Raw genomic sequence first — 25717 nt, 5'->3', positions numbered from 1 at the left:
GTGCTGCCGCCACGTGTACGTTCGCGGCAGCTATTGCTTCCATATGACGAACGCGGAGTTCAATCGGGCAACTGTTCGACTCGACGTCAGCCGGGATGACGATGTTCGGCCGTTGTGTGTAAGCGGGGCACTTCGCCGTGAGGTGCTACAAAACGGACCGTGAAGGAAAATTGTGTTCAGTAGCGGGGCGCGCTTCGCGCCGGATAGATGGTTGACAGTTGTAGTTGACTGTACGCGAACACGAGAGCGGATGCTTGCTCGACGCGACAAGAGACGAGCGATGCGCTTACATTGTTTCACCGCTGCTCCGGCGAAAGAGTAACGAATGATTGATCGGCACGCACCGGTAGTTGCCGCGGGTTCATCATGTCCATGAAGGTGAGTGCCGGCGATGCTCGTTAAGCCGTGAAGCTCACGCTTGTGATTTGTGTCATCGTGATTCTGCGGTGATATTCTTCTTCAAGTTCTTTCCATACCGATTTTTCACTTTACAAGAAAGATACAGGACGCAAAATAAAAGTACAAAGATGTAAAATAACTAAAAAGGAAAAATTTATACATTTTTATTTTTTTAAATATTACTTTGGATTAAATTACATTTTTGGAGCTAGAATTTTTGTATTATACTGGTATTCTTATTTGAAACATTGACTTGAGTGAATTTTGCAATAAAACAATTTTTAGGTTAAGATTTGTTTAGTTTTTTAATTATATTTCTGCATTTAATGAATTTTTTAGCGTCTTACAAGTAGCAAAAAGGATTAAATATTATTACATCTAATGTTCTAAAACTCATTTATTTACAATCACTGATTATAATTATTTTATCGCTTATGCTTGTGCTTTTATCTTCTCTTCAATTAATCACTTGTTTTTTTTCGAGTAAGAAAACGTCACTCTTCTCTCGATTAGTTGTTGATCAGTATGTTTACATATTTTGATTATTATCTCTCGTGTTGGCATTAAACACAATTTGCGTATTAAGAAAATAAAATTTGAATGACAACATCCTGTGTTAAATATACGAGAATATGCGTCTTATATTTTATTGGCACATTATTCCTGGTTCTCGACAATGAATGAGCGCACCTGTGTTCGATTAAAATCGAAAGGCAAAGCCTGTCTCGCCACGAGGCGCCGTTTAATCACTTCCTTGTTGAATATTTTTGTTAAGGAATAACCTCAAAGTATCGAATTTTTTAATAATAATTAACAAATAGATTGTACTGCGTAATTTCGTGCGCAGATTTCTATATGATAAATTTGATAGTGTTTAAATTATCGTATCTCTTGATTTGATTTGGACAAACATATTATAATAAAGTACAATGCTTGAATATACTCGGCTAAATCAGGAGAGTGCGTCATATTATTTTCACAAATATCAGAAAGCGATACACAGTATTTTGGAATGAACAGTCGTATATAATTCAATCTGTAAACAATACATAATTAATCAAATGTACTAGATCACTGGACAAACATCGATATTGACGCTATATTATTCGTGACACGCATTGCATAATATTGAACGTGGGGTTCGCTCTAATATCGGTCGCAACAATGTCCGCGAGCGCTTAATAGCTAGTTCGTTAAATTCGCATTCCCTATCTGCATGCTATTGCGCAAGGTTTATATCAAACTTCTCGAACTTGTTGATAAATCTATAATCGGCAATCGCCAAAACTGAAAACAGCAATACCTTCTGCAGTATTGCATTCTCTCTTTGTAATTTTTTTTTTTTCGTATCTTCAAAATATTTCCAATAAACATGAGTTGAATTTTAAATAATTATCTCTCGGTTCTGTGATAAAAAATTTGCTATTATTAAGATTCAATCTAATACATATAGATACGTATACAAATTCAATTATTTAAGAAATACGAAGACGCAATCAATTATAAAAGATTAATCACCGCGCGACATCATGAAAATGGTTCAACGATTCTAAAGCATCTCTGCGTGTCAATTTTTGTCATATCAAATTATTCGTTTTTCTACACTTGTTCTACTTCGGGGGAAACGATTCTTGTTACACGCTATCGGCGTAAAGTTTTGCAGCACGATTTTTCCGCGCCATTGAGCGTACAGTTGAACGGTAACGCAATTTTACGTTTGCAATCTGTGACGCGCGCTCGGAATCAGCAAACTACAGGCTAACGGGTAAAGGAGTTACAGATATCGGGCCCCGCAAGCCCATTTCCCTCCCGTAGAAACCTTCGAAATATTTCGGAGTGGAGAGAGTTCCGTTAGAGAACGTAAATCCGCGCGGGTGCGAGTCGCCGAGAATATTCATATTACTCGAGAAACAAGTAACATGCTCGATATTCCGAGCATTCGATACGAATTAGTTTTTTTTTTTTTTTCTTCTCAAGCGTCGGTATTTTTCACGATCGGGTTATCGCGTAAGCATCGACGCTGTTGCAACCATCGTCGTAGGATCGCGGCGATGTTTGCGCTGAAAAATATTTGTGTTGTTCACCGTTAGATCGTAAATGCGGAAAATAAAGACCGGGCCTGTTGTGCCGAGAAATGTCAATCTCATCGACAGAGGTCGCGAGCATACTTCTGAGATTAGAAAAGTGCTAAAAATATTTGGTGAACTTTAGACGGTCCCCCACAGTTTGTCGAGGTACTTTTACTTTTACGGCTAGGTTTGTATTTCGTCATAAGATGTCTGACGACTTATATTTCCAAGTTGATGCTGGTGCGCGAATGTTTCGTTGGTTCAATGTGGAAATAACGCGAAACAAAAATATATGACAATATCCTTTGAAGCTAATAAGTGAAAGTATAAACAATAATTGAAGAGCCAATGCGACACTGCTTTAAATTAATTAAATATTATAATTAAAGTCATGACATTAAATTCTTTAGAAATCTAAAGACATAAAAATTGTTCAAAAATTGAATTGAATTTGCTGAATTTTGAGATTAAATCTCTTTAAGTTTTTTAAGTTTCAATTAATTAATTTTAAAGAAGTAGTTTCGCATTAAATCTTTCAGTTATATTCGTCATAACTCTTAATATATTCTGGAAACGTAAATGAAGATCTTGGACTCTTCCTACATTTATATCACTTGTAATTGAACTAAAAATTGCAATGAATCAACAAAATCTTTTAAGAACAGAAGGAAATGAGAATTGTTCAAAATTGAATTTTCAGGTTTAAGAGAGAAGCGTTACATCATCATCGCATTAGGCCCTTGAAGTTTCGTACTTGTCGCGATCTTAATATATTCTGAGCGCGTATAAATGAGAAACTCAGACTTCCTGCGTCGCCCGCAATTCCAACCGTAATTGTCTTACACAAAGAAATGAGAATTTCATTAGCATGTTCGTTAACTTGTTATCCTCGATTTTTCCAGAAGGAGTCGCCGTGGGACGTGGAGCTGCATCTGGCGGCGGCACGCGGGGACGCCAAGCGTCTTCGTCTTTTGCTCGACTCCGGACGCGTCCATGTCGACTGCAAGGACAAGGTCAGTCCATCGCGCAATATCTTGATTAAAATTCTATTGCCCTAGCGTGAACGCTCGTGATATCACGAAACAGCGCGATTTCCTCCTCGGGATAAGAAATACCTTTCTTCTGCGGTAATTAGTGCAATTCTCTGCCGAAACGTGTGAGCACCTGAATGGAGCGAATCAATTTAATTAGCTCAAAATCGACGTAATGATTGCGTAAAAATACACGCGGCGTTGCTGTTCGGAAATGAATTAGACGGAAACTCGCGTTTCCGACCGGAATAGCGCACAATCTCGCGTTAGATCGGCGATTTCACGGCAAAGGCGTGATTTACCGGCGTGATTTTCTCTCCTCGCGGTCGGTTCATTATGCAAACGGCGAATAACGCGAGCGTAAGCCACGCTTACTCTTCTCTCGCGTTTCGAAAGTGGTTCATTAGATCACGCGCGGACACCAATCTTCGCCATTATTCGGCCTGGAAGCGTTTTTACCGGCGTGTCGTATTTTCGCGAGCTCATCCATATGGAATCGTGTCAGTGTCAGGGTCGAATGGAGTCACGATTCTGTTCAGTCGGCATGTTTAATAACGTTTTTTCGCTCCCGATCCTTTTCTGTCCATTCGAAACCGAATATTATTCCGCGGAAGTTTGTAAGAATTAAAAATTGTGCAGATAATTAAATTTAAGTTAAATAATGATCAAATATTATTAGAAATTAAAGGATTTTATTGCAAATCTATATGTAAGATATAAATTTAAGTCGAAAATTGATAAAATTTATTTTTTCATAATTTACAAAAAAAATTTATTATTTACAAAGTGATATCGATTTTTTTTTTACAATAATGTAATCGTTAGAAGATACTTATTTTTTAGACACACATTGCTAGTTTATCGATGCAACGTATTATATGCCACGTGTGCTAGTTACATTAGTAAACTCAAAACACTTAGCGTACCTTAATAGCCTGCGAAGATCGATTAGAAAATATGACACACATTTGCCGGTAGCGCTCACCGGGAGGAAAGTTTTGTGGCTAATTGAATCATTTCGAATCCAGCGATATTTTGTAACGAGGCCACTGATTCTTTTCGCAGGATGGCACAACACCTTTGATATTAGCCGCCGCCGGTGGCCACATCGATTCCGTGACTGAACTGTTGCACCAAGGAGCGGATCCTAATGCCAAACGGCTGGTAAGTCCTGACAGCTTGAATAATTATCCTGTAAGATAAATGAAACCTGGATTTAGAGTGCGTGTTGCGAACATTGCTGCATGCATTTATAGATCCTTCAGCAAATGACGCACAAAAACTAGCACGCTCTTACTCCTTTTTATTCTATTGTTGAATTGCGAGTCAAAATTTTATTCTTCGACGAAAAATTGGATGAAAAATCTATTCGCAAAAATTTTCATATTTAATAACCTTTCAACTTATCGAATCGAAGCCGTCGATTATAACTGAAAGCAAACCGCGAGAATATTATCAAACGATTTATCTATGTCAAACAGATTATCTCTTATTATGATCGTGTAGGATAGTTATTGATGAGATAAGCGATACTTTGAGCGCTCCGTCATTATGTGCACATCCACACGATCGCATACGATTCAGAGTACTTCTTCTAATCTTAAAGCAGCATCTAATAATTATAAGACGTAATGCGTAATCGTGATTGTAAAACATCGTAATTGTAACGCTTTTTCTGACGCTAGCATGATGCGGCAATGATACGCTTAGTTATCATATTTTACGACTTCTACCATCGTTGATGACGGAACGCTGGAAAAAAAAATCAAGGAAACGTTTCATTATACATTTGCAAGATTATATATTATTTTATTTACTCACACATTATCGATGACCAATGAAACCGGTATCGAATATTATAGCCTTGAGTACGCCTGCCGATTGCAATTTAATCGCCGCTGTAGAACCGATCTCGGTTATTTCGTATACTTACTCGATTAAAGGATGGAATAACAAAGTAAACATGCGGCGACCGCATCAGAAATGAAATCAATCCGATCAATTCGTTGTTGATTTTCTCATAGCGAAAATTTAATTACATCTCATTTCTCTGACAATATTTTTCACGACTTCCTAATTTTTCACATCAAGCGCGTATAAGCTCCGAATTCAGAATTCGTCGCTGTAAAATTCGAAATTGAACAACGAATAAGATTTCGAAAATTTATTTGCGAAAAGTCGCTCACTTTTAACTGCTCATAATTCTCAAACCTTCTTCAACTGCTTATAATTATTTATAAAAAGCTGTGCTGTGACATTTTCACTAAAGCAAAATCTAAATTTATTAAAGATTTCATTTTTCCCAAAGTGACTCGTATGTATTACGATACATTTGGTATAAGCGCTCCGGCTCAAACAACTCACGATCAATCTTCCTTGTTACGGATCTCTCTTGTTAAGAATCTTTTTTTGGACACCACTCGTCTCGAGTTCCGTGGCTTCAAAATAGAATTTGTGAAACTTCCTGAAGCCACCGTCTTTCAACGCGTTGCGCCTTTTTTCAAGCGCGCGCGAAGAGTCTCGACGGGGACATAAAAAGCTTGTCGTGTAGCGTGTCACGCGGAGCACCAGGAAGCTGTCTGGTGTTCCTTTTTTTAAGTGCCCCGGGGATTTATCGGCGTGCCCACGCATCTCCCTTTCTCTCTCGGTGTCTCGTGCCATCTAGAATTACGCCATTGTATGCAAATCGATGACAAGATTACGATCGTTCAACGAACCGACGTTACACTGCACATTTTAGAAAGTAAAAGAGCAAAAGGGTTCAAGAAGTAAAATCTGCCGCGAATTTTCAACCTTAAATTAAATTATCACATAATTTATCTATCGTGCCACAGAAAGTGTGACGTGCGAAATATTTCAGAAACGGAGGAGCGGATTTTCATTGATTTAATTATTGCTTGTCATAAAAAATACAAAATAAAAACTGTCGGAAAATAAAAATGAAGAAGCGTAAACGTTTCTTGCCGTCGGTTGGTTAGAAGCATAATCATTTGTAAAACCCGTTTTGAATGATCGACAATTACGCAGCGGATACAATTATTGTTGATTGTTGGAACGAAGAAGAACATGGCTTCACGCGCGACAGACGGAGCCGCTCGGAAATAGAAGCGTGTAATATTCAATGATCTAGTTGATCGTACGGTCCGCGTTCCACCTCCGAGATCGAGCGTAAATGATGACGATGTCGCACCCGGCTAAGAATCACGCAAACGTTCGTTAAAAACCCGTTAAACTTGCACTCGTCATCTCGCGCGAACAGCGGATCGAGATGCAGGATTATTTTCATCGGCAGACTGGAAAACGCGATCCTCCATAAATTAGTACCCCGCGATTTCAAAACCGTTACTTACACACATAATTGTATCTCATTCCGATTCTCATAAATTAATTTATCGACGTGGTAATTTGCTAATAAATCTCGCGGAGGCAACTGTAATTAGTAGAAGCGACGGCGAAGATACGCGGAAAAACTTGCATTTTCCCTTTTTATCGGAAATTCAGAGCGCGCGGATTTCAGAGGTTCGTACTTTAAAGCTTTAAACGATGACTCGAGAGAGAGCATTCAACATGATTTGTAGTATAAATATCGCGAAGTGAGAAACAAGAATATTTCAAGGTTGCTTTAAGTGAGGCGCGCACATTAGTTCGCGCTCGTGCGTGCAGGTTTGCGTGAGTTTAACATGCCTTTTAATAGCAGAGTGCCTGTGCAAAATCTGCAACGAGCATGCGATGATGGTAACGTGGAAGTTCAGGAATTATCGCTAACACCGTATATCTGTAATCTATCTCAACGTGTTATCCGCGCTATCATAGATATTGGAATTGCGCGGGCGTGAGCACGGCAACAAAGGCTCGTGTGCGTCATTTGTGAGGCGTTAGAGTGTGAACAATAATAGATATCTTTTTATTTCGCTTTACATTTATTTTCGTCTTAGATTTCATTCAATTTGATACTGTAATATCCAATATTGTAAAATGAGACGCGTTTCTGCGATTTTTTTTAATCTATTTCTATCTATAAAGAATCGATATTAAAAATACTGCTGTCACATAAACTTTTCTTTAAAATATCGAGGTTTCTTGGCAAAAAGCTCACTGAAAAATAATATATAAAATTTTGAAAAATTTAATATATTTACTTTTATCATATTGATTTATTATTTATATTAATTATATGTACTTCTATAAATGTTCTCTTATATAAAATATTTTACAAAGCTTGCTCTGCTTTTGCAATTAATTATATTTTCTTGATATTTAATGGAATCGATTGAAAGTATATTTAATCATTTCATTAAATATAAGTTTTTGTTTTCATTTATTAACAGATTTATCATTTTTTTATCAATTCTGACATCTATTTAGAAATGTTTAATGCACAATTGCAGATAAAAATTGATAGGAAACTTCTATAAATGATATCGTCTGAAAATTCTATCCGCGATTATTGATCGTTTAAAAATGGACAACGCCGACGAGGGTGAATGACACTCGTCGGGTCATCCGACGGATGAATCGTAAAGCTCAGGTAGCCGCGCCGTAACACTCTCGTCAGTGAATGAACGCTAATCAGAGTGACCGTGGAGCCTCGATTTGTATTTTAATTACCGATCAAGCTTGCGCTTCACACATCTGGCGAGAATATCACGCGCCATTTACTGTTAATTACCCTTCGGTCGCTTTCCGGTGAATTAATTAATGTTGACGACTCGCGCTCGCGAAACGAAAATAACACTGACCTTTTTGTTGCTCCACTTGCGGCCGATCCGCTTAATCGGCGGAATTTGCATCTGTAAGCTGTAAAATGCGATACCGCTATGCACGCCGTGGCTGATTCAGCAGACAGCTCTGGATTACAAATCAAATCTTCAATCTGAATCGATCTCTCCCTGGCAAGCAAGATATTGGATCATGTTTTTACCGATTGATATCACTCTTCCAAAGATGTTTATGCTATTCATATTAAACATCCAGAATTTATGTAAACAAATTTACATAAAACACAATTTGTTCTTTTACACAATTATTTTTAAATATTTGTTGTGTTGACTTGTCACACTTGTGACTTCCTGCATTCCAGAGTTTAAAAAAAATATATTTATATTGATTTAATTTCGACGTTTATCTCGGTACAAATGCAATTTTATCTTAGCAATTTAACAATTTTTGACAAATATTTGTGCGTTTCCTTTCGTTTTCTTTCATTTTTGCACACGTTTGCACGTGATTGCACTAATACCGAAGCGAGTGATATATGCGACCGCGAGTGTAGACTTTTACCGGCGCGGACCGAAACCGGCAGGTTGATCGTCGCGTTATATTTCTGCGGTTTGGTAATGGATAGGTATGATATTATGTCCCCGCTTCGTTCGCAACGCTCCGCGGCACATGTTACTCCACGGCGTATGCACCGCGCGGCCCATTTCCACGCGGAAGACTGCGTTGTTGCAAAAAAAAAAAAAAAGGGAAAAGTTCGTCGAGCCTTGGGGTGCGCAAAGAAGCAGAACTCTAAAAATTAAAAGCGCACTAAAAAATGAGCGTAAAATATGCATAAGCTCCAAGTTCTTGTTTTCTTTTCTTTTCGCCGAAAGCAACGTTGATATAATTACAAACCAACACGCGCTACATCAAAAATTGGAAAAGAAATGATTAGCTTCACTCTTTGAGGCATAACGGAAGAAACTACGAGTCTGCCGCTCCTTCTATGAGAGCTTTTATAGCAGTGAAAGTGCATTTTGCTCGCGCCAAGCCCATTGACAGATTATTCTAGACGCACGCCTAGAAGACTTCGAATAGGAAGAGCTAAAATAAATTACACGACTGGGAATTTAAAATGGAAATGTGAGACATGGACGAACTTTGATGAGAAATTGCTATTTGCTTCTTCGAAACAGATTAAGATAATATTATAGCCAGAAGAATCTTGTATATATATTGCTTAAGAGCTCAAAAAATGCCTTTCATTCTGTTTGTTCATTAATCAATTTAAATTGCAATGGAAAGTTCAGCTATTTTCTTCCTCGGAAATATTAGATTACTCTTTTACTATAATTTTGATCAGAATTCACATTTTCTATACAATTAGTATAGCAAACTTAAGTAAGCGATAAAATGCGATTGCAATTATTAAGCACGAATCGTGTATAATATGTAAATGTAATATAAATTTTATTATTTATGAAAGTCGTTTGATTACAGTAGAAGTGCAATGATTATTATAAGATTCGTGCACAGTGCTTTTCTAATCTCAAAAAATGGCGAAATCATGCTGATTTCATCTTCCGTCTGAATATTCTCTGCTGCGAGATAAAATCCGTACCTCATTAAGATTCATAAGATTCTTTTGTCATTCTTGAAAAGATCTTTTTGAAAGAAATATATATCTTTACGTGCCGTGGCGCGAAAAATTTGGAAACATAATTTATATGTCCTCGCGAAACTATCGCGAGCTACTTTGAACAATGGAATTTATAGAATTTTGTGAAATGGAACTCTTCGTGTGTGATTGGAAAAAAAAAGAGAGTGGTTTAATTTTTCTCTCGTTCAGATTGCTTCTAAGAAGCGTGTCGATCTGTGTTTATTCGAAACAGTAAGTTTGGTACTTCGCAACATTTCGTGCTCGCTTCTCAATTTTCAATTTACTTTTTACGACTTTTCCCCGTCTAAGATACGCGATCGAAAACTGCCGACAGTACAGAAGGATTTATCTTCTCTCGTGAAAGCGTAACGCCGGATTCTAATTGCCCCGCGGCAAATTCAGGAGTCCGTGTAATAGTTAGACCGGAAACTCCGATTGCGCCTCAATCGACGAAAGTTTCGACAATTTATCGCTACGCGATTCGAGCACGACACGTGCTCCAGGTGTTGGATCGCGCTTTAACGCGAGACGTTATCTCAAATTGGGTGAAGGCCACGTATTGTATAACGGCGTTACATCGCTTCGTAGAAATCGATTAAAACTATCGAGTTCAGTTATATAATTGAGCAATTTTTTAAATAATTATAATAATTTTCTATCATAAAAACGCCGAAAGCATCAAATTTAACAGTTTTATAAAAGAATAAAAATATCAGGCTCTGTCAATTTCCTCATTTTCTTAAAATCACCAAAATGCGGTGAATATTTAGCTGCATTTATTATTCGACTTATGTGTTTAGTGGAAATATGTTGATTACATACGGATAGAATATTTCTAAATCGCACATTCGCAATTTCGCAACTTCGCATCCTTCATCAAACGAGATTCGATTTGACATTTACTCGAAATATCAAGACTCTACTTTGCAACCGGTTTTTGCCGCCAAAGTTTACCGTTAAGCATAACATATTCTTTCCATGTTATGTAGATGGGTGCAGGGAAGAAAGTTAAGCGTACTTAAACCATAAAAAGCAGCTTGCACCCGTAAAATTGACATTTCTCTTTCACGTCGGTCAATAAAGTGTCACTCGCCATTATTATTAATGGCGTATAATTGCAACGTGCATAGGATACTGATTTATTGCGAATGCGAATTACGGTTGGGTGGGTCACGGAAGATATTTGACATTTGCATATCGCAGAGTTGGTTAAAGTTGCTATTAGTAATTGCCTCATGTTGAATTATTTGATTTAGTGCGTTGTATCTTTCGCGACGAAATTAACAGCATGTTGTTGTTCAGATATTTAAAAATATATTGAAAAGTAAATTCCTGTCCATTTTGTTTGCTATCAAAATCTATCCGCGACTTACATAACTTCATTTTTTTTAAGAAATAAATTCTTTTAGAAAATATTGCGAAGAAACAATCTGAAAGATTTCTGCGATATTTTTCTTCGTCGAAAACAGTGAAGGAAGAATGATTTATTGTCATCCCTATTTTATCGAATTTATCGAAGTTCGTCGTTTAAGGCACAATTTCATGCAGCGAAGCTTCGCTGGCGAAGTTCCACTCCGCCGAAAACGAAGCGGCGTTTAAACGCTCTTCGCCCAAGCCCTTTATTTTCACGGAGCGAAGCTTCGCCGGCGAATAAAGGAGCATTGTTCAGGTGTTCGCTAGGTGGTTAGTACGGTTTGTACAATCAAATTGTGAAAACGTGTCGTTTTGAAAAAAGAAATTAAGACCGCAGGCAAAAAGATGGATAGTAGCCAATACCTGCATTACGTGGAGCAGTTTAAACGTACAATTGAAGTTTTTATAGAACAAGAAGAGATTAGAAGACGACGTATAGCCGGAGTAGCTGCTGCGATACATCGCGTGGAAAGTAAAAAAACGGCGATATGAGATAAAACCCAAATCAAAAGTTGTTTGCTACATTTGTAGATTACGATCGTCTTCGATCATGTAGTGTAGCGTCACAGAGCGGGTGTTTTTCGTTTGTTTCGCTGCACGAAATTGTACCTCGAATAAGGCAAAAACTTCCTGCATAACTTGTATAAATTATTTACCGGGAAGCAAGAGGCGAGTTTATCTCTCGAAAATAAGATCGTACATGATCAATCCTTTCCTTCTTCTCGACTTGCTTGTCGCGTGTTCTGCAGAAACTGTTACATTCTATCGCTGACAGCTTCCGGCCTCCATCTTGGACTTTGCTAATATATATACAAGATAAACCACTCAACTCAAACATTTCGATCTCGTTGGAAGAGAGACATATTTTCTAGAATATTTCTTCTCCGAAAAAAGATAAACAATTATTAATTAGAGAAAACATAGTTGTCGTAGAACATTTCGCAGAACCATGCGAGCTCGTGTGTTATTTTTCTCAGAAAAGATAACTGAAAAGGATATTTATATTTTCTCAAAATAAACGGATTGTCGAATTTATTGTTGCATGCCGCGAGTTGTAAATTCGTAGCGCACACGGTAACAGTTTTTACGTTGTGTTCGCAGACCGGGACAACGGCGTTGTTTTTCGCCGCCCAGGGCGGATACATGGACATCGCGAGTCTGCTTCTGGAGCACGGCGCGATCGTGGATTCGTGTAGCATAGTAAGTGAGAGGCGGCGACGCGCGGTGAGAGGAGCGGCCGTTTATCGCGCGTGTAACAAGATCTCGTTGATCTTTTACGCTAACGTATTCCGCGTGGATTTCAGGATGGCGGCACGCCGCTCTTCGTCGCATGCCAATACGGTCATCTGGACGTCGTGGAGGGCTTAATAGAGAGAGGCGCCAGTCCGAACGCTCACATGAAAGTAAGAAAGCTTATCGTTTTATCTCTGCACCGATACTTTTAATCAATTGAAACTCGTCATTAAATCGACGATATTAAATAGAACTTGTTCGATTGATAATTTTATATCGTTAATAACTTTATGTAACTTTGTAGAATTTCTTTCAACTTTGCTGATTACGCTTTTAGTAGCTTATTTGACTAATTACGTCAGTTTGATGCTGAATTCAATTTCGGGCAAGTGATTTCAATTTTTCAGAGTTTAATTATTCTATTAAATCTAATTCGGCGGATGAAAGCAATTGCTTTTTATACACATAATCGATGTAAATTTGTATGAATTAAGTTTAACAACCGCCAGTCATTTCACACGTCTCAGTCGAGCATGTTGCTATCAATTATATTTGAGATAACGACCCGGCATTTGCATAAGCAAGAGAAAGTTAAGAAACGATTTTACCGCTCGTTAGGACGGCGCCACGGCGTTGTTTATCGCCGCGCAAAACGGTCACCTTCGTATTCTCGAGGTTCTTCTGGAGCACGGAGCGAAGACGGACGCGGCGAGAACGGACGGCGCCACGCCTCTGTGGATCGCGTCGCAAATGGGGCACGATCACATCGTGAGGAGGTTGTTGAAAGCCGGCGCGAAGGTTGACGCCACTAGACACGTAAGTGCCGCGTAAGTCGCGCGCGTAGAACCCCGCCGTCGCGTTTTTTCCCGATCGCGAGCCCCTCCGCGCTGTCGCGCGGGCGTATTGTCATTGTGAACAATTTCTTTTTTGCAGGATGGCGCGACCCCGCTCTTCAAAGCCGCCCACAAGGGTCACACCGCCGTCATCGGCGAGCTACTCAAGTATCGTCCTTCACTCGGCGTGCTTCCGGTAAGCGAGAGAGAGAGAGAGAGCTCCCACTCGCACAGAAATATTAACGACGCAATGCTGCAAAAAAATCAATTGCTTATGTGACTTGAAAAATTCACGTGTAATTTTTAGGTGTTAGAATTGTTTTATCTTATTTTTATGTCAATGTTATAGTAATATTTTTAGTCTACCGCTGCATTATTTGCTATGCGTGAGACGGCTGACCGTCCCTTATGATTTCAGAACGGCGAAAGTGCACTGCACGCCGCAGCCTTGACGGGACACATGACGGTCGCGAGGCAGCTTGTGGGAGCGGGAGCTGATCCTTTGCTCGTAAATCAGGAAGGCATCACGCCGCTTCAGCTGGCCGTCAGACACTCGCAGACGCAGGTCGCCAATTACCTAAAAGACAAAGTGAGAGTGCGGACCGCATCCTGTTAGCGAGCCTTCGTCCAATCCTGACACTGTCGTATCGGAGAATCTTGAGATGTGAGATGAGTCCGGCTCAAGGATCGCAGGATGCAGACACAGATACGTAGAGTGGCGCGTGGAATAGTAGCCTGGCCTCGATAAGAGTTTTGCTACCGATAAAAGAGAATGTTATTATATTATAATGTTACATTTGAAAAGTTATTTTATTATTTTATTATTATTAAGAACGCGAGCATACTCGTTATTCTCTTATTAGTAAAATTCTTACCGACGCCGAAAGTAGGACTAAGGCCACTCTTTCGTGCGCTGCCTCGTATTACACAAGTGATATTAATGACCACGTTACGCACGCGAAAGATGTGACAATGAAGGGAAATTTGATAATTTTGTGCAATAACGCGGGCTGACAAGCGTAAGTAAGCCGATTATATCAACAGAGACTGTGAGCAAAAATCCGTCTTTACGAGAGTGATTAGATCTCTTTGTTTTAATCGCTCTTTTTTTTTTTTCCCTCCGAAGTCTTGAAAATACCCGTCCGTTTTGTTTCGAGAGAAGTGAAATTTCATTTCGACGCGAAGTGCGATTAAAACAAATAGGCCCATTGTTATGTAGTGTACATAAGCGCGATACCATTCCGATCTGTGTTATGAATCCCAGTAAAGATATTTTAATACAGTTTTTTCTACTGTAAATTCGAATGAACGTTGTGAAGTGATACCTTATATTACTTTCTGTCGTATTCCGTAGTATAAAGTATATATGCTACATTGTTGAAATGAGTATATGATAGATTTTCTGAAATTCGAAATATTAGAAGAAGTCACGGAAAAATTGTGACCAAAATTTATCAGCAGTCTGTCCACAAAGAAAAGCAGCACGATTTGTCGAAATTAACAAGTTTATAAGACTGACTGATTTGCCTTGGAATATATTTCTATTGTTCCATTATGCAATAGATTTATCTATTCTATTGATAAGAAATGTGCAAAATAATAAGGTCGCAGTTGTCATTTGTTCACAAAATGTTTTATTAAAATGAAAAGATGTGGACGCACCAGGCAATGTTCGGCAAAATATTGCAATAATTTTAATGCATAAAATATCGCATTTAGTTAACGAAAAATAAAAATTTCTATCGAAGTTAGATTACAATAATACTTTGAACACTTCGTTTCAATATTAATACTTAAATATTTTGTAATAATTTTAGTAGTGCAGAGTAATAAGTACTCCTCTCTTGTCTTCCTAACACACAGCGCACGGTTCACTAGGTATAATTACTGTTAATGTTATTAAAAAGGTGCGATAAGTTAATAAAGAAAACTTTATAAGATGTGGAAATGCTAATGATATAATATATAAAGTTACATGTTATAAATATATATTCCGTTACGAAGCATCTTTGATATTATTATTTCTTCATAAAAAAATATACGCGAACACAAGTTTGCGTAGCTACTATTGCATTAACATTGCTTGTACTTTATAATTTTTATTATTTTCTTCTATTTATACAGATATATCTATATGTGAATAACTTAACCAGGTTTGCTTTGCGCATTATCACAGAGCAGTTCACATAGTACTAGCATTGAAAATTCAAATTGCGTTTTAAATTAAAATTATATTATATTTATATTTAAATAAAAAGAAATAAAGGAATTTTTATTAATTCTACGATGATGTAAGAAAAGTCAGTGCAATATGAATTATTCATGATAAATATAAAATTATATTCACGTATTTTTAATTAATAAAATTGCTTGATTACTTAATCTGATTTAACTAAACTTAAGCAAAAAAATTCCTTTTGTCTTATAATTAAAATAATTTTGTTTTGTCTAAACAATAAAAGTAATTCATCACTTGATGAACCGCTAACTGAATATAACAATTACATATGATTCTTCTCTTTTTTGGAAATAAAATAAAAATATAGTAGAAAAAAAATATTTAAAAAAAAAACAATAACTGGCAGTTGTGTTGCTCCATGCCTTAAATCTAAACTTAATAAGTTTTAAGTAGATGCTAAAGATTTGTCATTTTTCTGTTAAGTTCTCTATCTTAAATAAAATTACTAATTTGTGTGTGTGCGTGTGTATAAAATGTAAAAATTATGAATTTATAAAATAAAAAATATCTAAATCTCTTTCTAGACGAAAAGTTAATTAACAAATATTGCAATTAAGCTATCACGAGTAAACAACAAAGCTTTCGCATCAACATGATGTGCATATTATTTCGTCCACCGAAACGATAAATTGGGTGAAGAAACGCGCAGTTTGTAATTGCGTTAACCGCCAGCCTCGCGGCTGCCGCAGATGATAAGTGGCCGCTTCCTATTTCATTTCAAATGCAAAGTTCCACCTATAAAAGCATGCCACGCGGTTCAGTCGAAGAAACGCTCACGGCAGTGCGCTCCTTCGCCGACGTCGGTACAACGACTGCGGGTTGCAAAGTGTGATTCACGGCAGTGTGAATTTTATCCGTAGTGTACTGATAACAGAGATAACGACGCGTGAATATCATGTGTACTTCGCTTACAAACTTATCAGTTACGTAGCGATTTTAGAAACAGATTCATCATCGTTCATCATGGTTCGCGATCGTATGCCTGATTTGCATGCCGTAAGTATCCTTTTTTTGTCTTATAGCTCGTAGAAATATGACAAGAGAAAGGAAGAGCTTCGATAGCCAGTTGTGTACTTTGTTCCGAACAACGGTCGCGTGTAAATCATGTTTAAGTAAACTCCAGACGAAAGAAAAAGTTTCACCTTCAAGTCAATTCAGAATTTTACTGCTTTCCTTCCGACAATTAGCGGGAAGAATCAGGTTGGTGCGAAATCTTCGTTATTTACTCGTGAATATCAAAGGCAAAAGACAGCGTGATTGCGATATTTGTTAATTAAGATTTTTTTTTTCATTTAGAAAAAGATCTAGATATTTTTCACTTTATAAATTCACAAATTAGTAATTTTATTTAAATTAGAGAACTTGACAGAAAAGTGACAAATCTTTGGCATCCACTTATTAAACGTCACTCATGCATACGCTACGCGTAAAAAAAAAAGACAAAAAAGTGTTCACGGAATCGTCATAGATTTATCAATTTCTGCAGAGACGAAATAACAGCAGTACCTTTGGCAAAGGGTTCCTGCAGGAAGTGCACCTTCAAATAGCCCATAATAAGAAACTGAAGGAACTGCTCGACGAAGTACGTACGAAACATCGAATTGACGTCGAGTCGTGAGAAATCTGACGATTAAGCCTTAATAAAATCGTTTGTTGATGCAGGCCGAGGAAGTGCGCGTTCTGATCAATCTCATAGCCGAAAACGTTTCCATCGTAAAGGAATTGCACAACAATGTTCTGTCGCACACGAACAAAGGTAAACGGCGATACCCAAATCCATGAATTTATACTAACCTACGTATTTCTACGTATTCGCAGACATACAAAGGGAGCTGGAGACTCGCACGTGCACGATCTCGCAGACGGCTTTTCGCGTGCAACGAATGTTACGAGGTAGGTAGATTTGTACATTCGGAATTCGTTTACGGAATTTCCATTTCGGGATCAGCATCGACTCACGCTGCTCCGCGATACTTTGCGAGGAATGTCCGGCGAAACTTCGCGCTCACTCGACGGCCTCTTCATGCTTCGTGCGCTTCGAGCAGACGCGTCGTCGGGATTGAAAACTCGAGTCGATATCGGCGGCACCCTTTCCGGATGCGCCGACGGACTCTCGCGCGAGAGACGGCGGAGTGGAACCTGGGAGATCTTGCCGCTGGCGCTGAAATTCGGCTCCGGAGGCGGCGTCTGCAGCATCCTTTCCAGATGCTCCGATGGGCTTGCATCGTGAAACGCTGTGATCGATTCGGAGGAATCTGGTTTGTCGCTCGGAACGGATCCATCGTTCTTGTAATGCGAGATCATCGAGGATGAGAGACGACGGAGCAGGATCCGGGGAGTCTTGCGATTGCACAGATGCAATAACGAATCCTGATTTCTGACTGGTGACGAAACGACACCATCGTCGTTCTCCGAAATGCTCTTATCTTTCTGCCTCCTGAAACGTTACATTGACAGTTTGTATTTATATTTTGCGGGAAGAATTTACCGATGATACATATAGAATTATATTGTAAAGTTTATGGATACTTTAGAATATTAATAATTTTATTTCACACGAAAGAAGAATTTATAAAATCGAATTTTATACTTGACTTGTTATTTAGATTTTATATTTCAATTTTCAAGTTTTTAAATCTATCAAGAGATCATTTTTATTTAAAGTTTCGTTAATACTTTTTGAAATACTTTAAAGCGCAGAAAGATTTTATAAGTCTGTGTTAAACGAAGAGATCTAGATCCGTTTATAAATCGATGCAACGTACCGTTGATAAGAATCCATTTCTTTCTCCAGTTCAGGATACTCGTTGAATAAATTGAACAAATGATCCTTGTCGCATTCCGAGTACGTCTTGAATAACTGACTTTCCACGTCATCTTCCAAGGGAGACTTCAAGGCGGCCAATTTCTTCTTGAGCGTAATCAACATCGGCAACAAATGATCCGAATTGTGCTTCTTCATCGCCGCCACAACGGCGTTCGCCGCGTTGTTACTGTGCGCGCCCGAGGGCGGCGGCGGCGTCGTCTCGTCGAGTTCCGACGTGTCGTCCTTGTGTCTCTCGCTGAACGACGACAGCTGCAAGCGGCTGTTACCGATTATGAACATCGTGTCTCTCAGGACGCACGCCCCCTCGTCCGTCGTGACGTCGATGGAGTCGCCGATGCACATCTCGCGGAGTATGTACTTGGTCAGTTTGACGAGCAGCTGAAATCTCGCGGGCGCGTCCAAGTGCTCCAGCATAAACTCGTAGATGACGTTGCGCTTGGCCTGATTCGCCCGCCCGGGCAGCGTCAGCAGCATCCTCTCGCGCTCGTGCATCCTGTGGCCGCAGAACGCGTTCCGCGACTGATAATTATTGTAGTGGTAGATGCTCTCGAGGAACTGCTGGGAGATGAGGGTCTTGTTCTTCGCCAGCAGCCGCTCCTCCACCAGAAAGATCGTCAGCTCGCGTATCATGGCGTTCGCGTCCGACAGCATCGTCAGTATGTGAAAGAAGAACGGGCCCTTGAGCTTGATGAAGTCCTCCAGCAGCAGCTGGATGAATATCACAATTATGGCCTCCCTCACGGCCGGGTTCGAGTCCTTCATGCTGACGCACATGTCCGGCAGATACGGCTCCACCAGGGCGGTGAACCGCACGCAGATGTCGGCGAGCGCCTTGGCGGCGTTCACCTTCACGGCGATCTCCGCCGGCGAGTCCGGATTCGTCTCGCGGCGCATCAGACTGCCGAATATCGGCGTCACCTCCTGCGCGATCTCGCGGTCCCGCAGCGCCTGCTGGCACAGCAGGATCACCGCGGCCGCCTGCAGATCGCGCATCTCCCTCGTGATCGGCAGCGCGTCCCGCTGTAGCAGCAGCCGCTCCAGCGTGCGCAGAGTCGACGACGAGACCCGGCTGGTGCACAGAAGCGACGCGTGGCCAAGCGTGAAGATCGCCCGCGTCTTGAACGCGTGCTGCGCGCCGTCCTCGTCCTCCAGCAAGTCCCGGATCTCCGCCTCCGACAGCCTCATCAGCTCCGTCATGTTCGACTCTATTAAACGGCCGCTCTCCTCGCCGTGCAGGTGCCGCAGCACGCCACTCAGGATGTCCAGGCAGACGCTGATCAGATTGAAGTTGATCTCGAAACGGCGGACGCGCTCGTAGAGATGCCGATGGAGATCCTCGAGACAGCCGCGATCCAGAACGGACCAGGTGTGCCTCAGAACGTCCAGCACCAGGCTCGCGTGAAAATCGTTCTTCTGGATGACCTCCTTGTAATCCGCTATGTACTTGCTGATGTTCGGTATTTTCATATTCTGGGCCACTGCCGCCAGCAGTATCCACGCGCCCACGGTGTTATCCGTGCCGATGTGCGACTGCAGTCTCGATATCAGAGAGCTGCCGACCACGCCGTTCTTCACCCACAGACTGCAGGCCTTCGACAGATGCTTCCTCATTCTCATGCTGCTCAGCTTGTTCAGAACTCGCCACGGCAGGCTGTTGGCCGCGTCCGAGACGTACGAAGAGGCGCTCGTTATTCGGTTCAGCACCACGCTCTGCAGGCACTCCAGCACCTTTTCCTGCACCTTGGCCTCGATGTCGTAGATCTGCGGCACGACGGCTTGTATCCACTCGTCGAGAAGGCTGGAGTCGTGAGGGAACTGCTCCAGCAGCTCCGAAAACACGTGCACCGCGAACTGGCGCACGGTCAACGTAAGATCCCTGCAACGATCGCTCATCACGTGCGTCGTCTTGCTGACGAGCGACGGGAACATGATGGACAGGTTCCTCAGGATCTTGAGAGCGCTTCGTCGCACCAGGGCGCGCTCGTCGTTCACTCTCTCCAGCAGCATCGCGATCAGAGTGCTCGAGCCCGGCAGCGGATCCGCGTCCGCGTGCATCGCGCCCTTCAGCTCGTTGAGCCCGGGAAACTTCTTGTCCGAGGCTGAAACTGCAAATATGTTCTTCAGGATACCCTTGTCGGCCTCGCTGCCGCAGTCGGAGAACGCAGCGAGCGTCGTCATGGCTTTCCCACGCACCAACGGCGAGCGATCCATGCAGCGCGACGACACGACGGCCAGCAAGACTCTTCTCGTCTTCGCTTTCGTGTCCGCGCTCAAATCCTCGCTCGACAGCGGCGATTCTGTCAGCAGCCTGCCGATGATTTCCTGCGCGAACAGCCTGTAAGATATCTTACCGTTGTACGAAAACAGTATCAAATCCTGGAAAACAGTCGCGAACACCGTTTCGTTGCATATGTTCAGCAATTTTATCAAAACTGCCGCCTGCTTCTGGCGGCCCTCCAGCCTCTCCGGGCATTTCACCATCAACTGATGAATCAAAATCACGATTCCGTGTGTGGTCTCCCGCTCGTGTATCTCCAACAGACCCTTCAAAAAATATATTATCGCCTCGTGGAAGATGGTGATGGACTTGGGCTGCGCGTTTGTGTTATGAAACAGATCCGACATCGTGCACTGCACAATCAACATTATCGTCCATTTGACGGTTCCGTGGTTGTTGCTGCACAGCTCTCGCAGAGCCGCAAACGCGCTCTGCGACAGCGCTGTTATTTTATAATTATCCTGAAACTTAACGTGCATCTTCAATCTTGTTACATCCAATAATATGCGTATCGTGATGTTTAGGGACTCAGCGTGCTCCTTAAACCGGAAAGACTTCAACATTGTTATGAGATCAGAGATGATTGTGTTCAATCCTTGCGTAAGCTTCAGCTTTTCGGCGTGCGGCAGCACACAGGGCTCGGAGAATTCGTCGTCATTACTGTTACTTGTCGCGTCCATCTCTCTGTTGTTCTTCACGTCGGCGGGAAAGAAGTGTTCCGACAGTTTCAACGTTTCAATCGCCTTCCGATACAAGTTTGGATGATAAATTCCAAATGCGTTGCTGCCAGGCACAGCGAGCAGTACGAGATACAAACTTGTAGCCTTAAGACACGCCTGCCTGGAGGCCTCGTCGGTATCAGCGCGCTGACCGCACTTCATTATGTAACCCAGTGTGGCAAGCAAACCGCGTATATTGATGTTTTGTATCATCAGAGTCTGCCACGAGAATTCCGTTTCGGATTCCTCCTGCTTACGCTCGTTCGTTGCGATCCACGCTTTCAGGCCGAGATACGACTCGTGCAGCAGCAGCCTCGCGTCGTCGCTCTCCAGGTACTCGGCGTACTCGTCAGGCAGTTTGTCGTACATCATGAACTCGGCGTCCCAGACCGACCTGATCCAGTCATCGTCCAGATTGTCTAGCTTAAAGTTACGAAACAGCGACTCCATGACGCGGAGATCGGTCCGAAACTGCGCTCAAAGCACGGTCGCTATCATTCTCTTCGCACGGGCTCTCTCGCGGATATAAACATAACCTTAACTTATCGCCGCGATAGTTGTGTAGACAGAGATTCGAAGGGGGTTCAGTTTCAGGTTATCATTTTCCGCTGTATGCGCACCGATAACGATTTTACAGTCCTGTTTCTTCGATGTATCAAGTGGTCGAGCGATATCTTCGCGCGAAATTGAACGTGAAACATTTCGTTTACTGTGTCCATATAAGCGAGACAAACAGCGTCCATGTAGAAGCAGGAAACTGAGCCAATCATGTCGCAACCTCTTTATACGACATAAGTATATATGCGATTTGTATGCTATATATAATATATATATATATAAGTTACACTCATTAACTAATGCACATGCAATTAATATATCTTGTCGATTAATATGTCGCAAGAAACTTATTTTTTTGATTGATAAATTTTTAAAACATTGCAATTATATAAAATATTTTTGAAATATAATACCAATAATTTTTATTGATATGATTATAATTTCAATAAAAAAAAAAACCACGAAATAATGCAATAAATTTAAAAATAACTTGGCAAAAGATAATTATTATAAGATTATTAAAGTTAAAAACTAATAATTCTTTAGTAATAATTATTAGTTTTTGTATAACTTGGCAAAAAATATTTATTTGATTCAATTAAAAAAATAATAGAAATTTAGAGTTAAAATGTTACATTATTTTTATTCAATAAAAATAATTATGTATATGAAGATTGAATTTCAATATAATGACTTAATCAGGCTTGTTATCTATTTATGTAATATTTGTTTCAATATGTTTTGTATATAATGTTCAGTCTTTTTATTATTCAATTTATTCTATTAACATATTATTTTTAGACATAGGAAAGGATATCGCTTCTATTGAAGACTTGACTGTAGCTGACACACAAGATGGATCTGCATATACGAGAATTAAGATTTTGCAATATACAACCATGTTTCAACTGTTTTCTGAGATTATGCAGGATTACAATGAATCATTATTAAGATATCATGATAAGTGTTTATTGCTGCTGCAGCAGCAACGTTCACTATGTACGTAAGAATATGTAGAAATGTTATTAGTAGAAATAAATTAGGCACAACTGTATATTTATACCTATTCCTATTAATTAAATCATTTATTAATCCAGTAAGGCGTGAAGTTACCAGTCAGGAGCTATCAGACATGCTTGATGCTCAAGAAACCAGCTTGTTTGTCGACAATGTAAGTATTGAATTTATTATTATAGTATTTGTTACACAAATTCTCTTTTATGCGTAAAACTGATGTGATGAATTGTCTGCAGATTTTAGAAGACAGCAAAATAGCGAGACGACAATTATCAGATATACAAAGTAGACACGATGATGTCCTGAAGTTGGAAAAATCTCTCATAGAAGTCAGAGACATATTCGCGGAAATGGCATTTTTAATCGACAAACAAGTGAGTATAAATATTTTCTAATATTGTATGTAAATAAATTATACAATGTCACTAAAAACAGAAAATACGAAAGATAAAATGTTATCATAGGGGGAACAAATTAATAATATAGAATACTTTGCCACTAAAACAACGGACAACGTCGACGGCGGGCGTGTTCAACTAAAAAAAAGAGAAAAAAAGAGTCACAGATATAGAAAGGTACATATTAAAAATACTAAGTTGCTTGATTTTGCTTTCTAAGATGCTATTATGCTATTGTAATTGTAATTATGTAAATGCCATACTATGTAATTATATAATTACTTTTACAGAGGAAAATCAAGATCGGTATCATCTTAAGCGTGATAATAATAATATTTCTTTTATTTATTGCTGTGTCATTTTAAACACTATAGTGTCTGATAAAGACAAAAATCGTAGAAGTCTCGTATAAAAATAGCGTATTGTGATATTTCAACGTTACAAACATGAATAAATTTTCTAATATAAACTTACGATTTCTCTTTGTTATTTATGAATTTTTCAAAGTAGTTCACTAGAACCTTCGCACTGGGTCTTAATTTATAGTCAGCAGTGGTACATATGAAAAATACTTCAAGTATTCTTTCGTATTCTTTGCCTAAATCAATATCAGGCAGAGGTGGTCGTGTACCTAAAATCAATTTTTTTTTTTATTCAAATTTTTTTTTTTAGTCAAATTGAATTCATTAAAAATTATCATGTACAGTCAATGGGTATTAAATTATGGAAAAACTATAATTTATTTATAATTTACCATATTTTTTGTTCTCGCATGGCATTATATCTTTGAGAAAGGCACCACTTTCATTCATATTAATTGTAGAATCGTCAAGGTTGCTGTGATCTGTAATTGATTCATCGGAAAATTCACTTTCATCAAACTCATCCACATGCGGCGTAGTCAGAGATATCATTTCCCATAGAACAAGACCGTATGTCCAAATGTCAGCTGCACTTGTCACTGGTCCATCGTCTGTAAGAAAATTAAGAAACTAAGATTTACAGAAAAGTCAAAGTAATATATATCATAAATTGAAAAATAAGTCTTCAAATAAAATTTGTGCAGTGATCTTAATTTTAGAAAACCACAAATTAGATATTTTTATGATTTTGAAATGTTAGAAGTTGCTGCAATACATAGAACCGAGTAAAAGATGTACCATTTATAATTTCAGGAGGGTTCCAACATCTTGTCCCACAGTACCAAAAATTAGTCTTTGAACTGTCAAGTTCTAGAGATTCTGTCAATGGCAAAGAAGTCCCAAAGTCGCACAATTTGACCACTTTGAAATCATGAGACACCAAGACATTCCAACTCTTTATATCTCCATGCAATAGACGCACAGTGTGATGTAAATACTTCAGTCCCTTTGCAAGTTCAAAACCGACTTGTACAATGTCCTTGGCTGGAAATGGCTCATTTTCCAAAGTCTCTTGCCTTTTCTCAATCATGTCACCTGATATAAAACACAATAATAATCCAAATTTATGTATTGCTTTTCATAAAAAACAGATATCAAATCATTCTTACAGTATAATTTGGTACATTGAAAAGTATTTAAAATTGTTCAGTTTCTTAAATACCAAGAGACATTTCTATCGCTTCCATAGCTAAGCAAGGCTTTCCATCTGCTCCCGTAGTAAATGCTCTAAAACCAACTATGTTAGGATGATTCAAATGCCGCAAAATAGTTGCTTCCAATTGAAGGCTGTTTTTTTGCTCATTGTTTATGTGTGAAATATCCTTCTTTACTAATTTCTTTATTGCCCATGGTGAGCGCACAGAGCCTATTTTGGGTGATCTTTCCAATTTGTATACAGCATTTCCTGATAAAAGGATATAAGAAATAAAAAATAACTCTATGAACAGATTTACAAAGATTACAAGTGTACAGTATAAAAATGATAACACTTATTAATTACAATGGAGACTGATTAAATATTCTTTACTTATAATTTGGATCATAAAGTTATGAAAGAGAACGTACAATCTAACATATAAATCTAAAAAGATGGTACATTTTAAGTATAAACATACCGGTGCCATAGCCTATTTTTTCTAGAAAAGGAGAGGCCGGTATTTCTATCGGAGATGCTGATGTTTTTACAGGAGTACGGAACTCGGCATTATGTATTCTGCTTATCAACTTTGCACTCGTGGGCGTACTAAATTCAGCCATTTGAACAAAATTGAACACAAAAACAACGAAGAGAAACGAATCGAACGATGCGGGATGATACGGGATAGCCGTTGATGATTAAACAATTTGAATTTATCAAATTTGCGCATGCACCAACGATGACCAATACGATTAGATGAATTGAGTGTCGCCGCGTTGCGTGTA

The 25717-nt window shown here is 39.5% G+C and overlaps 4 protein-coding genes across 6 annotated transcripts; 2 read left to right on the top strand and 2 right to left on the bottom strand.

Moving 5' to 3' along the window:
- Positions 1–58: 58 nt before the first annotated feature.
- Positions 59–15342, top strand: LOC105673896 (ankyrin repeat domain-containing protein 29). 2 transcript variants are annotated; one of them, XM_012369863.2, is made up of 8 exons: positions 59–378; positions 3374–3481; positions 4565–4663; positions 12372–12470; positions 12575–12673; positions 13122–13319; positions 13437–13532; positions 13755–15342. In XM_012369863.2, exons 1-8 carry the CDS (start codon positions 367–369, stop codon positions 13950–13952), a joined length of 909 nt encoding a protein of 302 aa, XP_012225286.1. In that variant the 5' UTR covers positions 59–366; the 3' UTR covers positions 13953–15342. The 2 variants fall into 2 exon arrangements, with proteins under 2 accessions (XP_012225286.1, XP_012225285.1); XM_012369862.2 differs by having other exon boundaries at positions 60–378; positions 3371–3481.
- Cap-D3 (Chromosome associated protein D3) lies at positions 14948–22215 on the bottom strand. The gene is made up of 2 exons (XM_012369855.2): positions 18341–22215; positions 14948–18012 (listed from the first exon to the last, which is right to left on the bottom strand). Exons 1-2 carry the CDS (start codon positions 21847–21849, stop codon positions 17520–17522), a joined length of 4002 nt encoding a protein of 1333 aa, XP_012225278.2. The 5' UTR covers positions 21850–22215; the 3' UTR covers positions 14948–17519.
- LOC105673897 (syntaxin-1A-like) lies at positions 16199–23845 on the top strand. 2 transcript variants are annotated; one of them, XM_012369864.2, is made up of 9 exons: positions 16199–16571; positions 17062–17157; positions 17238–17331; positions 17394–17468; positions 22759–22956; positions 23055–23128; positions 23211–23348; positions 23439–23549; positions 23663–23845. In XM_012369864.2, the coding sequence occupies exons 1-9, from the start codon at positions 16539–16541 to the stop codon at positions 23735–23737; spliced, it is 894 nt and encodes a 297-aa protein (XP_012225287.1). In that variant the 5' UTR covers positions 16199–16538; the 3' UTR covers positions 23738–23845. The 2 variants fall into 2 exon arrangements, with proteins under 2 accessions (XP_012225287.1, XP_067206592.1); XM_067350491.1 differs by having other exon boundaries at positions 16199–16775; positions 17062–17331.
- LOC105673895 (lymphokine-activated killer T-cell-originated protein kinase) lies at positions 23010–25657 on the bottom strand. The gene is made up of 6 exons (XM_012369861.2): positions 25411–25657; positions 24957–25199; positions 24533–24829; positions 24127–24345; positions 23847–24003; positions 23010–23510 (listed from the first exon to the last, which is right to left on the bottom strand). Exons 1-6 carry the CDS (start codon positions 25550–25552, stop codon positions 23507–23509), a joined length of 1062 nt encoding a protein of 353 aa, XP_012225284.2. The 5' UTR covers positions 25553–25657; the 3' UTR covers positions 23010–23506.
- Positions 25658–25717: the final 60 nt, after the last annotated feature.

This window comes from Linepithema humile, chromosome 2, assembly GCF_040581485.1.
Source record: "Linepithema humile isolate Giens D197 chromosome 2, Lhum_UNIL_v1.0, whole genome shotgun sequence".
In the NCBI taxonomy this organism is placed as follows: Eukaryota; Metazoa; Arthropoda; class Insecta; order Hymenoptera; family Formicidae; genus Linepithema; species Linepithema humile.
This window is presented reverse-complemented; position numbering and strand designations above follow the sequence as displayed.